General features: G+C 62.9%; 5 protein-coding genes across 5 annotated transcripts; 4 read left to right on the forward strand and 1 right to left on the reverse strand.

Moving 5' to 3' along the window:
• Positions 1-305: 305 nt before the first annotated feature.
• LOC62_03G004013 (uncharacterized protein) lies at positions 306-2,033 on the forward strand (the record flags this gene model as incomplete). Its single annotated transcript, XM_062770539.1, has 4 exons — positions 306-829; positions 865-926; positions 965-1,259; positions 1,298-2,033. The coding sequence occupies 4 exons, from the start codon at positions 306-308 to the stop codon at positions 2,031-2,033; spliced, it is 1,617 nt and encodes a 538-aa protein (XP_062626523.1).
• A 182-nt stretch (positions 2,034-2,215) lies between these two features.
• Positions 2,216-3,006, forward strand: LOC62_03G004014 (uncharacterized protein). The gene is made up of 3 exons (XM_062770540.1): positions 2,216-2,445; positions 2,498-2,660; positions 2,755-3,006. Exons 1-3 carry the CDS (start codon positions 2,326-2,328, stop codon positions 2,976-2,978), a joined length of 507 nt encoding a protein of 168 aa, XP_062626524.1. The 5' UTR covers positions 2,216-2,325; the 3' UTR covers positions 2,979-3,006.
• A 1,882-nt stretch (positions 3,007-4,888) lies between these two features.
• imt1 (Inositol phosphoceramide mannosyltransferase 1) lies at positions 4,889-7,534 on the forward strand. The gene is made up of 2 exons (XM_062770541.1): positions 4,889-6,010; positions 6,066-7,534. Exons 1-2 carry the CDS (start codon positions 5,508-5,510, stop codon positions 7,303-7,305), a joined length of 1,743 nt encoding a protein of 580 aa, XP_062626525.1. The 5' UTR covers positions 4,889-5,507; the 3' UTR covers positions 7,306-7,534.
• Positions 7,535-7,827: 293 nt separating this feature from the next.
• On the forward strand, positions 7,828-10,331 carry MAK5 (ATP-dependent RNA helicase MAK5). The gene is made up of 3 exons (XM_062770542.1): positions 7,828-8,135; positions 8,181-8,522; positions 8,576-10,331. The coding sequence occupies exons 1-3, from the start codon at positions 7,839-7,841 to the stop codon at positions 10,295-10,297; spliced, it is 2,361 nt and encodes a 786-aa protein (XP_062626526.1). The 5' UTR covers positions 7,828-7,838; the 3' UTR covers positions 10,298-10,331.
• Positions 10,332-10,686: 355 nt separating this feature from the next.
• Positions 10,687-13,665, reverse strand: prz1_0 (Transcriptional regulator prz1; the record flags this gene model as incomplete). The annotated part of the gene is made up of 3 exons (XM_062770543.1): positions 13,278-13,665; positions 10,925-13,228; positions 10,687-10,848 (listed from the first exon to the last, which is right to left on the reverse strand). Exons 2-3 carry the CDS (start codon positions 13,226-13,228, stop codon positions 10,687-10,689), a joined length of 2,466 nt encoding a protein of 821 aa, XP_062626527.1. The 5' UTR covers positions 13,278-13,665.
• Positions 13,666-15,622: the final 1,957 nt, after the last annotated feature.

A 15,622-nucleotide genomic window follows, 5' to 3' on the forward strand; every position in this document is an offset into this window, starting at 1 on the left:
CTCCAGGAAAGCTTGTTATCCCGCTACAATCGACGTCGCGGCTGCGAGCCGCGAGCACTGAAGCACAACACGGAAACAAGGTCCACACCCCCCGTGGCGTTTCAGAATGACCTCGTCTCTGATTACCTGCCTCGAGGCCCTGTTTCGAGGGCGTCGCATATGTGTATTTGGCTCTGGATTTCTTGGCTCTCTCCCATCTCCTTGCACGCCGGCTGCACTCGGTGCCGTGAGCGAGCTCTATGTGATGTAAACGTTGGCCAGCGAGCGACCTTGCCATCACCAACACCACCACCACCAACACCACGATGAGCAGCCCCCCAGCGCCGATGCTCGCGCTCGTGGCGCTCGCCCTCCTCCTGCCAGCGCAGGCGGCATTCACCACGACCCTGTGGTTCAACTACACGCTCGACGCCGTGTCCCCCCTGCTGACCTTCTACCCGCCCGAGTCGGCGGCCAGCCCGACGCGGTGGACGACGTCGTGGACCAACGCGAGCTGGTCGTCGCCGCTGCGCGTCGGCGTCGGGTCGGCGTACCGCTGGATCGAGGGCGACGCGCTGCTCGAGCACGCGTCCGTGTCGTGGCGCTTTCCAGCGACAGCATTCTACGTGCGCGGCGCAGCCGGCGACCCGGCAGACTCGGTGCTCGTGAACGGCACGCCGACCCCTCTCAACGTCGCCGCCACAGGCGTGGGCAACGACACGGACCCAGCGTCTATCCTCCCCAGCCTCGTCGACATGCCGTGGGCGGCAAGCAACGTCACGTACTATGCCCCCGGCGGCATTCTCATCGTCGACGGCGTCACCCTCACCACGGGCATCATGAGCGACGCGTGAGTAGCGACTTCACTGACCACGCTGACCCCAGTGCGCACTGGGAGGACATCAGCCCGAACATGACGACGCTGGAGCAGCAGCTCGGCGGGAACAGTGAGTCTCGCGGTCTCGAGCATGCTGACCGACCGCAGACTCGATCACATCGGGCCAAGCCATCAACGTTACCATCCCCGCATCGACAGCCTTCGTCGCGCTCAACGGCAGCGTCTCGCCCTCGGGCGGAACGTTGCTCGCGAGCCTCGACCCGGCGCCACCGGCGTGGATCTCGACCGACCCCACCGCGCGGCTGAGCACCAAGAACCCGTGGCAGGCGAACACGACGCTCTTCGCTTCCATCCTCGACCCGGGCGTGAGCTACGTGCTGCGCCTGTCGGCCGAGGACGGCGCCGTCGCCCTCTCCACAATCTCATACTACGCCGGCAACGCGTAAGGTCCTCCCTCGTGGCGCCACTGACACGCCGCAGCAACGTCAAGGGCGGGACAGCGCTCAACGCGACGCCGTCCATCGTGCCCGAGCCACCCACGACATCAGCGCCCGGCGCCAGCGGCGGCGCGCACAAGGCGAACAAGTCGAACGCGGGCGCGATTGCCGGCGGCGTCGTGGGCGGCGTGCTCGGCCTCGCCCTCCTCGCCGCCCTCGCCTTCTTCCTCGTCCGCCGCCGTCGCCGCAGCACGCCGCCCTCGGAGCGAAGCGAGAAGATGCTCGTTGACGACGTGCATCCGCCGGAGGAGACGCCCGTCTCGCCGTTCATCGACACGAAGATCACCTCGGCCGACTACCTCGGCGCCAAGGGCTCGCTTGGCGCAGGCGCCGATGCCGCTGGCGCTGGCACAGGGGCACGCGCGAGCCCGACAGAGAGCACCGACGGGTCCTGGGCTGCCGGCACGCTGAGCGCCATCAGCCGTGCGCGCCCGTCGTCGACGACAGCGCCCGAGAGCCCGATGTCGTCCCCGCTCGACCCCGAGCTCGACGCCGGCCCCGTGCTGGAGCGCCCGCCGCCGACGTACAACCCCGCATGGGAGGGCCAGGGGCAGCCGGGCCCCTCGGGTTCTGGCTCTGGTGCGCCCGAGGTGCTGGCGCCTGCGCCCGCCGAAGGCGAGGGGAAGAATGTCCGCGCGCTGCCTACCCCGCCTGGGCTCGAGGAGGCGCGCAAGCGCTCGTATAATGACATGAAGGCGGCGCTGTTGGGCAAGCAGTAGTGGGATGTAATGTACTAGTGGACATTTGTGTGGCGGTTTGAGGCATCGGCATTCCCCGTCCACTTATGAGGTCATGGTTCGGTCGGGTCGGCGGCATGATCAGCTGAGGATCGAGCGGCCACAACTCAGCTGCACTGGCCGTGTGCTTCTAGTTCACCCGTGTGCTTCTAGCCCACTGCAAGAGCACATCCCCGACGCCGAGGAATGCAGCGCTGCAGGTCGTCATAGATGACTTAAAGGCAGCAGTGTCACTCGCAGCAGTGACATACAACAACCACCATCAACAACACAAATGTCAACCTACACACCCCAGCGCTACGTCACAGGCCACAGCCCGACCGGCCTGTCAGCCATCACGTCGTCTGGCCCGATCGCGTTCGTGCCGGCCGGCAAGAGCGGCTCGTCAATGGCGGTAAGTAGCCCTCTCACTGCCTTCTTGCCCCGTACTGGCGCTTACACCCCAGGTACCTTGGGAGACGTCCTTCCCCGCCGCGTGCGAAGGCCACGACACGGAACGCGACGGCGCCGCGGCGCCCCTGCACGCCGAGCACGGGACGACGGGGCGCGTTGTGACGCTCGCGGCTGGCGCCAGCGCGCCAATGCACCGCACCTCGACGGTGGACTATGGTGAGTGCCGGGCGTGGCCGCGGGCCGCGATCCGTTGCCCGCTGTTGTGGTCGTGGTCTCCGGCGAAGCTCGCTCGCTCACGCCCCCGCCCCAGTCGTCGTCCTCGCCGGCAGCGTCACCCTCCAGCTGGAAGACGGCGAGGCCGACCTGCACGCGGGCGACGTCGCGATCCAGCGCCGCACCCTGCACGCGTGGCATAACCGCTCCGACAAGCCCGCGACCTTCTTCGCGGTCATGGTGAGCGCCAGCTTGCCCGTCGTGGCTGGTGGGCAGCTGGGGGCCGAGCTGCCGGATGCTTGGCGGAACAGTAGTATGTAGATGTGAGTGATGTGAGCGTGTGCTGCAGGTGCAGAGGTGCGAGCCACCAAGGGAGTCGTGCTCGTGATGGGCGCTATGTGCAGCGTCAGTTTCAATGCGGGCTAAGTGGCGCTGAATGAGGACGCCGCCGAGACAAGCGGTCGCCACCAGCAGCGATGTGCTTATGAGCTCGAGAGCAGGCTTGCAATGTCGTTGTAGTGAAAGTGAGCAAGCAAGCACCAGCTACAGTAGTAGCCTCACCACCTCGGCCTAACCCAGCACAGTGGACACGCTCCACTCCACCCATCGCGGCCCGCAGCCAGGGTCAACCGGCATCGACGACGTCGCCCGTCGTGCTCTCTCTTTCGACGCGCCCCCGCACGCACGCCGCTCTTACGCCGTGCTCGTCGCGCTCGCGAGTTAACGACACTACACGACGCGAGCGCGAGCGTGAACGCGAGCGCGTCTGTCAGGGGACGCGGACGGGCAAGGGTGAGTGACTGACCGACCAGATCAGCGCGCTGCGGCAAGCTTATCATTGTCGGTGTTGCCCGCCGGTGGTGCGAGGGGAACTGCCGCTGTTATCACCCGCCTTGTGGAGCACCTGCGCGGGGCACACATGCTATGCTGCAGCTGGAATCAGGCTACGGCTGCTGCGTACTCGCTTGCTCGTTGCTCGCTGTCGCACATGGGCGCTGCGGGCCATCGTTCCCGCGTGCTTCCATCGACTTGCGACTTCGAACAGGTGAAGGAACAAGAGGCGGTTGCTCGCTTCCTTCCCTTGTGGGGCCAGGCACTTGGATCAAAATCACGCACCAACCAACCGTCCACTGCCACCATTCCTCCCCCCCGACAATGCACATTCAACAACCCCAGCACAATTAACTGCTGGCCACTGAACACCTGCACCCAATGAATGATCTGCATCAGCGAGGTCGCGGCCGATGTCGCTTGCAAGTGTCAGTCTTGTGTGTCTCGGCGCCCAGAGACTGGGTCTACGGCAAATGCACAGTGACCAGCGGCCGCCGCGCGGGCGTATCGGCTTGGACTACGTCACCGTCCGTAAAGGCGCGCACGCGGGTGTTTGGCCGTTGTCGGGGCCTCGGGGGTTCCGCCTGGCGCCCGGCGGGCCCTGGCAAGGCATGCAAGGCAAAGCCGACCTGGACCTGGCCTGCACCGCAGCAGCACGCACAGCAGGCTTGGTACTCCTCCTGTCCTGATAGCTTCGCGCGGCCGCGGATGGGTTGGGGTAGGCGGATACACGACGAGTGAGGAGGAGTGTGCAAGCCAGCCAGCCATAGAGTGTGCGCACTGATATCGCACGAGGCGCCGGCGCTCGCCGCTGCTGCCTTCCCGTGTCGGCCGGCCCCACACGGCGCCCGCAAATGGGCACCTGCGAGATCCCCCGTGCCATTCATCTCCCAGCATTGTGGAAGCAGTGGATCAGCTGCTGCGAATATTAGGTCATGGATTGTGGCCAGGAGAGTGAGTGGGTGGGCCAATCCCGACGGAAGGGGAGAGGGGGCTCCAGGGAAGGTTAGGCAGCAAGGGCACTGGCGCCGCATGACGACGCTACGTTGTTTGGCTGAACGAAAAATTGTTTTGGGGTTACAGGGGGGCTCATTACAAAAATCTGCAGCCGATTAGACCGAGGCGGTTAATGGGGGATTACAAACCGAACACCGTGGCCGAGGTCGGTACCGATAGACTATTTTGGTCCCGCCGTCGCAGTTCTTGTTGGGTGAGTGGTGCTGCGCACGCGCTGCCTGCCTGCCCAGGGTTTGTGCCGCTGCCGCGCCGCATGCAGCTCGGCACGAGGGGAGGGAAGGTGCAATTGTTGGTGCATGCAGGTCAAGCAGTGCAACAGTGTCTGTCGCGCGGCCATCGGCCCCCCCCCTTACCCCCCTTGCATTCTACACCTTCCTCCATCTCTCTCGCTTCGGCCTCGGCCTCGACATCTACTCCTCCTCCTCCCCCTCGCACACTTATACATTGCATTCACCCAAACCCCCCCATCCCCCACATCACTGCATTGCTCCATCGTCGCCGCCGCCGCCGCCCATCACCCGCGTCACCCACACCGCGTCGCCCACACACCCACACACCCCCGCGCGCGCACCGCCCCCTGCCGTTCCAAACGCCGCCAGCCCCGCCGCCGCCTCCGCCGCCTCCATCGCGCAGCACCTGTGTCGCAGATTAGTCGCAGCAGCCAGCAGCAGTAGCCACGAAACGCCCACAGCCGCTCCACTGGCCTCTGGCACACACGACAGCGTCGACCAACGAACGACAATTGCATTGATCGTGACCGCCATCACCCAGCGAATGACTGCAGCCATCTGAGCAAGTTTGCAGCAGCACAAGTAGCAGCAACATTGCAGCAGCCTCAGCAGCCACAGCCTAGACCGCCTTCCCTCAACCCGCACGGGCACGCGCGCACCTTCACCCTTGCACCAACAACACGTTTCCATCGTGCCCCCGCTTGGTCTTGACTTCTCAACATCTCCCACACGACCTCCTCCCCACCTCCCACACCCGCCCAACTCCCACCCGATGGCATCCAGAAGCCACCGCGGCGGCAACGCGAAATCGTCGTCGTCGCGCGCGCGCCGCGCCGTCCTCATCATTGCCGTGCTCATTACCCTCTTCCTTCTGGGCACGGTCATTGTCCTCTCCAGCATCTCATATTACCTCCGCATCCCACTCGAGGCCTACCTCACCGAAGAGGAGGTGCCATGGAGGCCTCAAGACGTAATCAAGCCATTAATAGGTACAGAAGACGAAGTCGGACCTCCCATCCACTGGGACGACGTCACAGCTTCTCAAGGCGTTCCGACAACACACCACCGCCGATCCGACGCGATTGAGATCACCGAAACGGATGATTTCGACGACAGCGCCGTCTCCGACACGCATGCGTCGCCCGATGCCACGGCCAACGATGGTGTCTGGGGCGTCGACGGCAAGGGTAGCGGTGGCTACTGGATGCGCGACGGCTGGGACGGCAAGGTTGAAAACACCGCCTCTTGGGAGCACCTGTACAACGTGACGGTCAGGTAAGTTCGGGCTCTCGGACGCCTCGCAATACCCCTGTGGCTGATCATTTCCCAGACCCGGCGAGAAGGCGCCGCGCATCATTCACCAGACCTGGAAGTCGGACACGCTTCCCAAGAAGTGGCAAAAGTCGTGGAAGGAGTGCCGTGAGGGCATGCAGGACTACGAGTACATGCTCTGGACCGACGAGCTGTCTCTGCAGTTTGTCAAGACGCACTATCCCACCTTCCTCCCCATGTTCGAGGGATACCAGTACCCCATCCAGCGCGCCGATTCGATCCGATACTTTGTCCTCCACCACTTTGGCGGCATTTACATGGACCTCGACATGGGCTGCCGCCGCCGCATGGACCCCCTGCTCAAGGGTGACTGGGAAGTCCTTCTCCCTGTCACTAAGCCCGTGGGCGTTTCCAACGACCTGATTGTCTCGTCGCCCAAGTCGTCCTTCATGCGCCAGACAGTCAACGGCCTCCCGAGCTTTGACCACAACTGGATCATCAACTACCCGACCGTCATGTTCACCACCGGCCCCATGTTCCTTTCGTCCATGTACGCAATGTACTCGGCCAGCCACCCGACAACGAACGCGCACCCCCACGCCGAGGTGCGCATTCTTCCCACGGCCCTTTACGGCAAGAACGCCGTCAAGTCGCAGGTGCCCCACTCGTTCTTCACCCACTTCTACGGCTCCTCGTGGCACGACGGCGACGCTGGCTTCATCACCTTCCTGGCGACGTCGGGCCGTGGTCTCATGGTCATCGGCGCCATTGTTGTGGTCCTGCTCGGCATCAGACTCGTCTGGTCCAAGCTCTTTCCCACGACCTCGATCTACGGAATGTTCTGGGGCAAGAATCACGCCGCTCAGTACCAGGCCCTTCCAACTCTCAACGACATTCAGCTGGGCAGCGGCTCTGGAAGGACGTCACCTTCCAGCTCGTTTGGATCTGGCCCCGTCTCCCCAACATATGAGCCCGGTCAGCCCCAGCTTGGCGGCGCGCTCCGCCGCGCTGGCAACATTCTTCTCGCTGCGCCTGCCACCCTGCTCTCGTCGTCGTCGTCGTCCTCTGGCGGAGACCGCAGTAGACAGCGCGGCTGGCTGTACTTTGCGCCTACCATGTTCCAGCCCCAACAGACTGGCCGCAGGAGGACAGCCTCCGAGGCCTCGCAGCTTCCTCCCCGCCGTACGCTCGGTCGCCGCGACCAGCCGCCACCGTACGAGTCGGCGACTGCCAACGATGACGATGGCATGGGCGAGGTCGACGCTTTCCTCAAGCGCGAAACTGGCGAGATTGCCTGATCGCGAGTATAGAACCACGGCCATCTGCAGTTTTTAATCATCGTGTTGTTTTCTGTGGTCACGAAACGAAACAAGACGACGACTCTCACCGTACATAGTACCCCACTCTCGCACTGGCGTGCCTGTAGACAAATGATGTATCAGTAGCACTGGGACAATGGCGTGGGCTGGTGTGGCCAAGTGGCGAACGGTGAGAGTGGCGAGTGGCGAGGGAGCAAGTGGCAATCGGTCTCGGGGGTGAGTTACTAGTCCTGCATTCGATCCCCGAGCCCAGCTTTATATCTCTGCGGCAGGAGTGGCGCCCGTCGGCCCTCGGGCATGCCAAGAGCATGCACCATGAGCTTGCAGCAGCACATGATGCAACGATGACGAAGGTCGCCGAGACCGCAGCGGCAGTAGTAGTGCTAAGTGGCGCAAGAGTAACTAAGTTGCCGACAAGCGGCCGCCGGTCACGTGACAGCCACCAAAAGTTGAACTCTGAGAAGGCTCAATGTTGTCGAGATGTTGATCTCACTCGTACACCACATACACAAATGACCGAGCCAGCGCCAAAATCAAGAAAACTGCGGCTCGCAGACGTGCGCAAGGCCGGCGGGCTGAAGCGCAAGGTGAAGAAGCCGGCCGCCAAGGCCACCGAAGAGGCCGAGGCAGCCCCTGCGCCAGCCCCGCGCCGCCGCATCAAGCGCGACGACCTGCCGTGGAAGAAGGTCAACACGTCCATCTTGCCTGGGATGGACGCCGGTGGAGGCATGATGATGCTCGAGGAGCTGGACGGGGTCGCGATTGAGTGGGAGGAGGATGGGCGCGGGGGAAGGACGGCGCGGTTTGTTGTGAGTGTGCCCCGGCCGGCGAACACGAGACGCTGACACGCGCAGGAGAGCAACAAGAAGGCCAAGGGCAAGGCTGCTGCGCCGGAGCCTGAGGCCGAGGACGAGGAGGATGAAGAGGACGTCGCCGACGAGGAGGATGAGGACGCCGACTTCCCCACATTCTCGGGCTTCGCGGCCTCGGACCTCGACGACGAGGACGACGAGCCCGTCGTGCCCGCCGAGCCAGAGTTCAACGACGCGCTCCTCCCCGCGTGGGAGGGCGTGCCGATCCACACGGCGCTCAAGCGCGCCATGGTCGCGCTCGACTTTAGCAAGCCGACCGAGATCCAGCGGCGCGCGGTGCCGGATGGACTGGCGGGGCGTGACGTCGTCGGTGTTGCCGAGACTGTGAGTTGGCTGGTGGTGGTTCGGTTCGGTTCGCCCGCTGACGCTCGCTCAAGGGCTCGGGCAAGACCCTCGCCTACTCGCTGCCTATCCTCTCGTACCTCCTCCGCCAGCCCGCCCCGCGCGCGGGGGTGCGGAGGCCGCTGTCCGCGCTCGTGCTGTGCCCTACGCGCGAGCTCGCGATCCAGGTCAACGACCACCTGTCCAAGGTGCTGAGCTATGCGCTGGCCGAGGATGAGGACGATGGTGAGGACGATGATGACGAGGAGGACGACGAGGCGGGGAAGAGCAAGAAGCCCCCGCGCATCTCCATCGGTACCGTCGTCGGCGGCCTGTCGGCGCACAAGCAGAAGCGTATCCTCGCGCGCGGGTGCGACGTGCTCGTTGCGACGCCTGGCCGACTGTGGGACCTGCTCAAGACGGACGACGCGCTTGCCGCCGGCGTCCGCGCGCTGCGCTTCCTCGTCATCGACGAGGCGGACCGCATGATCGAGACGGGCCACTTCGCCGAGCTCGAGAGCATTGTCAAGCTCACCCAGCGCAACTTTACCCCTGACTCGGGCGAGTACGACGACGACCCGACGTTTGCCAACACGGCGACCGTGCTCGAGGACACGGACGCGCGCGAGGACATGCAGACGTTTGTCTTTTCGGCCACGCTGTCCAAGGACCTGCAGCAGAACCTGAAGAAGCGCCGCCGCTCCAAGCCCAAAGGCAAGAAGGCGAGCGCGCTCGAAGACCTGGTGGAGAAGCTCGACTTCCGCGACGAGTCGCCTCTTGTCATCGACCTGTCGCCCGAGGGCGGGCTCGTCAAGACGCTGCGCGAGAGCATGATCGAGTGCGTCGTCTCGGACAAGGACCTGTATCTGTACTACTTTTTGCTGCGGTACCCTGGCCGCTCGCTCGTCTTCACGGGCAGCATCGACGGCATCCGCCGCCTGATCCCGCTGTTCGAACAGCTCCAGGTGCCAGTGTACCCGCTCCACTCGCAGCTGCAGCAGAAGCAGCGCCTGAAGAACCTGGACCGGTTCAAGTCTGCGCCCAACGGCGTGCTGATCGCGACCGACGTCGCCGCGCGAGGACTGGATATCCCGCACGTCGACCACGTCGTGCACTTCAACCTGCCGCGCACGGCCGACGCCTACGTCCACCGCTCGGGCCGTACCGCGCGTGCCCAGAACCCGGGCTTTGCGCTGCAGCTCGTGTCGCCCGAGGACAAGGCGGTGCAGCGCGCGCTCCTGCGCAGTCTTGACCGCGACGCGCCGCCGCCCGAGCTCGCGATCGAGGGCGGCTTCATGCCCAAGCTCAAGGAGCGCATCGCGCTCGCCCGCGAGATTGAAAAGGCCCAGCACGCCGTCAAGAAGGACAACCACGACAAGAACTGGCTCAAGGAGGCCGCCGAGGCAATGGATATCGACATTGACCCCGAGCTGCTCAGCGACGCCGAGGACGACCCCGATGCGCCCGTCGCCCGCAAGGGGAGGAACAAGAAGGCCGAAAAGGTCCCCGCGCTCAAGGCCAAGCTCGCCAACCTCCTCGCCCAGCCCCTCGTCGCGCGCGGCGTGTCAGCGCGCTACCCCACTGCCGGCTCGCGTGTCATTGTCGACGACGTGCTGAACAACACGGCCCACGGCACCATGCTCGGCGCTGGCACCCTCTCGGCCTACGACCAGATGGAGGGCGCAAAGGGCAAGGCCCCCAAGCCCAAGCGTAAGGCCGAGCCCGCCAAGAAGCAGGAGGGCCATCGCGAGCGTGGCGGCAAGCGCCAGCGCAAGTAAACAACACTATCCACGACGCATCGAGGCATTTGGCATTGCTTGTACCATCATATTTACTAAACTTTTAAGATGCATGAGTCGCATCGTGTTCATGAGGGGAGCTGGGGAGCTAGGGAGAGCTGGGGAGCAAGATGGGAGGTCGGATGGGGTCGTTACGGAAACGTGCACGGAGGTTCATTAGAGGTCGTGAAAAGGTGAAAATATACTACAATACCCCTATAAATACATTGTCCGTGTTCAGTAGAGGTCCACTGAAAGGAGGGGACGCCGCGGCGACCAGCGAGGCCTTGCCGTCTTGACGACCAGCGTAGGAGGGTCGGGTTTGGGCCATGGTGGTCGTGGCCGTGGCAAATGGGTGTGGCAGGAGGGAGATTGTATGGCCCATGCGCTTACCCTATTCTGGCCTTGCACGCGTCGCGCTTGGCGCGGTGGCGGAGGAGCGCGTCGCTCCTGGCAAAGTTTTGCTTGCAGTCGGCACACTCGAACGACTTTTCGTTCTTGTGTGTCGTCTGAGTGTGGCGGTCGCGGTCATGTTTGCGCACAAAGCGTGCCTCGCTACATTGCCATGGTTAGTAACCCACACTCCCGCGCCAAGGCTTTTAGTTTCTTTGCTACTCACCACCACACATCAACTTCGCACTTGTAAGGCCGGTAACCGATATGCGTGCGGACGTGGCTGTCGACCGCAGACTTGCGCATAAAGATGCGCTGAGCAGAGTCGGCACACTCCTCAAACGAGCACTTGAAGTACTTGCTCTGCTTCTGAGCAGCCTTGTTAAACTCTGTGCCGATGGTGTAGCACCAGCGGAAGCACGCGTCGACAACCGTGTCGTCGGTGGCGTACATCAAGCGCTCAATGAGCAGGTCCATGGCCGGCGTGGGGACCAGGGTGCCGCGAGGCGTGCGGTTGAAAGCAGCACAGAACTCGTCAAAGGTCACTGGGACCATGTTGGCCGGTTGCGTCGCAACCGAGGTGCTTCGTCCAGTGAGCACATTGGGGCCACTAGGGCCGAGGTGGAGGACGCTCGACGAGGCTCCGCCAGGAAGAGTCGCTCCAGACGAGATGGCTGATGCAATCGCATCGGGCTTGTTCTTGTTCTTGCCCTTGGGTCCAGGCTTGAGGCACTGGCCCACGCGCTTGGATGACACGCGCTTGCGCTGCTGTTGCTGCTGCTGTTGTTGCTGCTGCTGCAGGGTGACGGGGATCATCGTCTGCACAGTGGGTGGCACTGGGCGGCCGATGGCCATGGCAGGAGCAGGGCGGCCAATGGCAATCTGGCCGTAGTTGGGGGGGACACCGGGCTGGGTCTGCACATGCTCGGGGTACGGCGTCAAGGGGATCGCCGACGGCTGGTACGTGAAGTTTGTGCCGATTGGCGGTGGTGGCGGCAGCTGCTGGGGCTGGTAGATGCCACCAGCAGTGGCAGGGCGTGTGTTCATAGCGCCGGGGCCCTGAGGGACCGAGGTAGAGCGCAGCATGGCACCGACATTGCCCTGGGTACCAAAGGCGAGCTCAGTGTCCGACGATCGTCGCAGGTGTGCAGGTTGCGGGCGGCCCACGCCAAAGTTAGGAGGGTTGTTACCCACGTGCTGGGGGTAAGCCCGGAACTGCTGCTGGATGGGACGTCCACCGGGCATGATTGCTGAAGCCGACAGAGTGTGCTGGTGGGTCATGACAGGGCGAGAGACACCCATGTTGGGAGGGAGCGAGGGTGCCACTGGCGGCTTAGGACCAGCCATGTTGGACGGCAGAGAGGGCGTAGCAGGGGGCATGGGCGACTGCAGAGCAGGCGAGTGCAGGGTCGAGGCAGTGGGCGGCGGAACATATGTAGAGGTGTCCTGCACACTACCGTACTGGAATCCAAGAGCAGCCTGGGGGTGTTGCTGCTGGAACTGTTGTGGCTGCTGCTGAGGCTGCGCCTGCTGCTGGTACTGTTGAGGCTGCTGGTGCTCCTGGTATTGCTGCTGCTGCTGCTGCTGCTGCTGCTGTTGCTGTTGCTGCTGCACATGCTGGTGCACCTGCTGCGGGACAGTAGCCCACTGCACGTCGGCAGGAGCAGAGCTAGGAGCCTCCGGGATGGTAGCCAGTGAGCTGTAGTTGCTGTACGTCCTGGTGTGCATGGTCGGCACGGAGGTGGCAGGGTTGACCGGCATCTGGTACGAGGTGAACTGAGCCTGCTGGGGTATCGGGGCGGACATTGGAGCTTCCAAGGGCGATGCCTTGAAGAAGGGCGAGCCAGCACCGTCGTCCTGGCTAGGCATGATGATACCACCAGACGAAGCTGAACGCTGCAGCACACGAGGAACAGGCTGCTGCACTACGGGGATGTAGATCTCTGGCAACGAGCTCATGCGGCGGATACGCTTGGAGGGGGTTGTGCCGTCGTCCATCTCGTCGTGTTTGCGAGTGGCGCGCTTGGTCTGGGCCGAAGCCTTGGGAGTAGGGGTGGTGAACGCCTCGTCTCCAGCGGGGTTGAGGCCAGAAGGAGCAAAGGTAGGGAGTGGGTTGGAGGGGATAACCTGCACAGGCATGGCCCATACTGGCTCTGCCTCGCCTTCATGGTCGGGATATGAAGCCATTTTACCAGCAGCAACCTCCTTGAGACGGGACGGGTTGATCGATCCGATCAGGGAGGAGTTCTGGGGTAACGAAGGGGTCTCCAACGACGAACCGCGAGATGAGGGAGTAAGAGTAGAGTCGAGGCCAATGTTGTCAAGGTTCTGCAGCCACTCTGATGAATGGGAGCTGCCACTGAGGTCGCTAAGGCCGATTCCCTCGTAGGGAGGCGAGGACTCGGAGTGGGAGAAGTGGGCGAACTGGGAGCCGTAGTCGATGAGCTGTGGCCTGGCAGGCGAATCGGTGGTAGTGAACTGCTTGATGAAGTCCTCGACGTTGACGTCGTCAAACTTGTGCTCTACAGCCGACATCATCTGGAGGGACGATGTTAGTCACCATCCCAGAACGAAGTAAACAACTCACAGTGTCCACGGTTGAGGGAGCAACGAGAGGGATTGTGATTCTACTGAAGAGATAAACAGTGTCCTGGATGGAGGGGAGGCGCCTCTGTATACAGAGCGAGTGTCCGCGAGAGCTATAGAAGGAGGGAGGGATGTGTGTTTGGGGCGGCAAACACTACAAGAGGTCCAAGGTTATACCTGGTTGTTGGGAGCGAGCGGGAGGGGAAAGCGATTGTGTTTGCTATGCACAGCTGCACAGGTAGGATTATACACAGATGGTGTCGAGCGTTAGGTCGTTATGGTCGTATCAAAGTCTCATGAGGACTTGAGTTGTCGGTGGGAAGAGAAGGAGGAGAATGGGAGAGGTAAACAGATGGAAGGCCCGGTTGTTGCGATTGTTGTGGTGTGTTGTTGTGTATACGCAATCGACTGTCTGTTTGGGGGCAAGGAAGGGGCCAAGAAGGTTGCGGGACTGTTTCGTCGGGGAGAGAAGGAGAAGGAGCAGGCGCAAGACGAAGAGTGAGTGTGGACAGATGACTGCGCCACACTACTATACGATGCGGGGGAGGAGGGGGAGGGGGGAAGAGAGGCTGATGATGAGGAAGAAGAGTGTGATGACTGTCAAGTGGTCTAGATGATTTAGGGGATGGTGGGGTGGGGAGGACCGGGACGGTATGGTGTGGGAGGGGAGGGGGAGCAAGGGGGGAGGGAGAGAGGGAGGGGGTCAGCTGTGGATACGAGGAGGGGGGTCCAGAAGCATGTTGCGTCGCTCTCTCGCAGCTGGCTTGTGGGTGGTGTTTCTGTGTTGTTGTCGTTGTTGGCAGCTGGGTCGTCCGTCGTCTCCAGTGTTTGGGTTGCCGGTCCGTCAGATTCAGGGTGCCTCAGCCCATCTAGGGGTCGGGTAAGCGTACCGTCGCTCCCCTGCCTCGCTGCCACATTCTGCCTGGGCCAGCCTCGAGCTGTGGCAGTTGAATCAGAATGCTAGGGCAAGTCGCTCAGGGACAAGGTTTCATACCTTTTTTTTCAGCTGCCGGGCGGATCCCACCGTCGCGCGGGCGCGTGTCCAGTCGCTGCGCGTGTTTGGTTGGTTGCGCCGCGCGCATGCCGCTGCCCTTCTGCTCGTCGCCCCCTCGTTGCCCTCGTCGCCCTCGTCGCCCACCACCCCCCCCCCCCCCCCCCCCCCGACCCCCAGGGCAAGGGCTCTTGGGGGGTCCGTTTCCAAAGAGCCTTTGTGGACAGCGACAAACCCACAGACGACGACATGAACAGGGCACGGCAGCACCCTCCAACTTGCCTTAAAGGGCCAAGCCCATGCCTATTCTATTGGACAAGATCGCACAAGCACACGCCCATCCCATTGTTGGCCAGGAGCACGTCCCAAAAGTCAATATACGTGACCAGCCCGTTCCTTGCCGACGAGAATGAGAATGCCCAAACGTCCCAAACGTCCCACTGGTGATCCCACCGCCCCCAAATAACTTTCTTGCTGGGACCCTTTGACCCTTCTCAACAGCCCCGGCTCCACCACCACCAACACCTTCCTTCACGACAGGGACAAGCTTACTCTCTTTTTCCTTCGCACTCGTCGCTGCCGACAACAGAGGGGACGAGAAGCTTGCCCGATGAATCACCACACTAGTCAGTCACAGAATCCATGTGACGGGGATGAAACATGCCCTCCTCGGATTCCAGGCCAGTGTCGACACCCAGCACGATGCAGAGCGAGAATGTTCTCACGACGAAATGAGCATCCGATCCCAACTGACGCTACGCATGCTGCAAGGCTGCTGCAAGGCTGCTGCAAGGCGACCGCCCATCATGCCCGTGCCGCGCTCGTACGGCTGTCTGGGTGCCTACGTTGCCTGCGCCGCCGGCCAGGTCCCTCGCCCTTGTGGTGGTTGCTGGGCGCTGGGCGCTGGGCGTCAAGTAGGCGCTCTGGTTGCCAGCCATGCCGCTGGGCGAGAGACAAAAAAGAAATCACTCGCGTCGAGCGCCACACGCATTCAGACGCCGGGAAATTGGGTTTTAACGCCGTGACCTGGGCGTCCGGGCCAGGACAGTTACGAGTGCCTTCTTAGGGCGAGGGGGAGCGGAGTTGCGGCGAGTGGGTGGGCCGGAACTGGGCGGGCGGGTAGGGCAGGACGACGAGGGGTGTCGTGGGTGGGACACAACACTGGTCAGTCGCCACCGCACGCCAAAGTCAATTGCCACGGATCGATCTGTTTAGCGGGATCATTTTCTACTTGCCCCCCCCCATACGAAAAAGGCGTGCAGACTAGTTAGGCGCCGATTACGTTGAGCGCAGTCTAACGCACTTTGGTGGATCCGATTGACTTTTGCTTCCACCGAGGCCCACCCACCAAGCGG

This window comes from Vanrija pseudolonga, chromosome 3 (genome assembly GCF_020906515.1).
Source record: "Vanrija pseudolonga chromosome 3, complete sequence".
NCBI classification, from domain to species: Eukaryota; Fungi; Basidiomycota; class Tremellomycetes; order Trichosporonales; family Trichosporonaceae; genus Vanrija; species Vanrija pseudolonga.

Coding starts and splice junctions, on each gene's coding strand:
- LOC62_03G004014 (XM_062770540.1), top strand. CDS start 2,326: ATGTCAACCTACACACCCCAGCGCTACGTCACAGGCCACAGCCCGACC. Junction 2,446..2,497: donor AGAGCGGCTCGTCAATGGCG/GTAAGTAGCCCT, acceptor CTTACACCCCAG/GTACCTTGGGAGACGTCCTT. Junction 2,661..2,754: donor CACCTCGACGGTGGACTATG/GTGAGTGCCGGG, acceptor CCCCCGCCCCAG/TCGTCGTCCTCGCCGGCAGC.
- imt1 (XM_062770541.1), top strand. CDS start 5,508: ATGGCATCCAGAAGCCACCGCGGCGGCAACGCGAAATCGTCGTCGTCG. Junction 6,011..6,065: donor CTGTACAACGTGACGGTCAG/GTAAGTTCGGGC, acceptor ATCATTTCCCAG/ACCCGGCGAGAAGGCGCCGC.
- MAK5 (XM_062770542.1), top strand. CDS start 7,839: ATGACCGAGCCAGCGCCAAAATCAAGAAAACTGCGGCTCGCAGACGTG. Junction 8,136..8,180: donor GAAGGACGGCGCGGTTTGTT/GTGAGTGTGCCC, acceptor TGACACGCGCAG/GAGAGCAACAAGAAGGCCAA. Junction 8,523..8,575: donor TCGTCGGTGTTGCCGAGACT/GTGAGTTGGCTG, acceptor CGCTCGCTCAAG/GGCTCGGGCAAGACCCTCGC.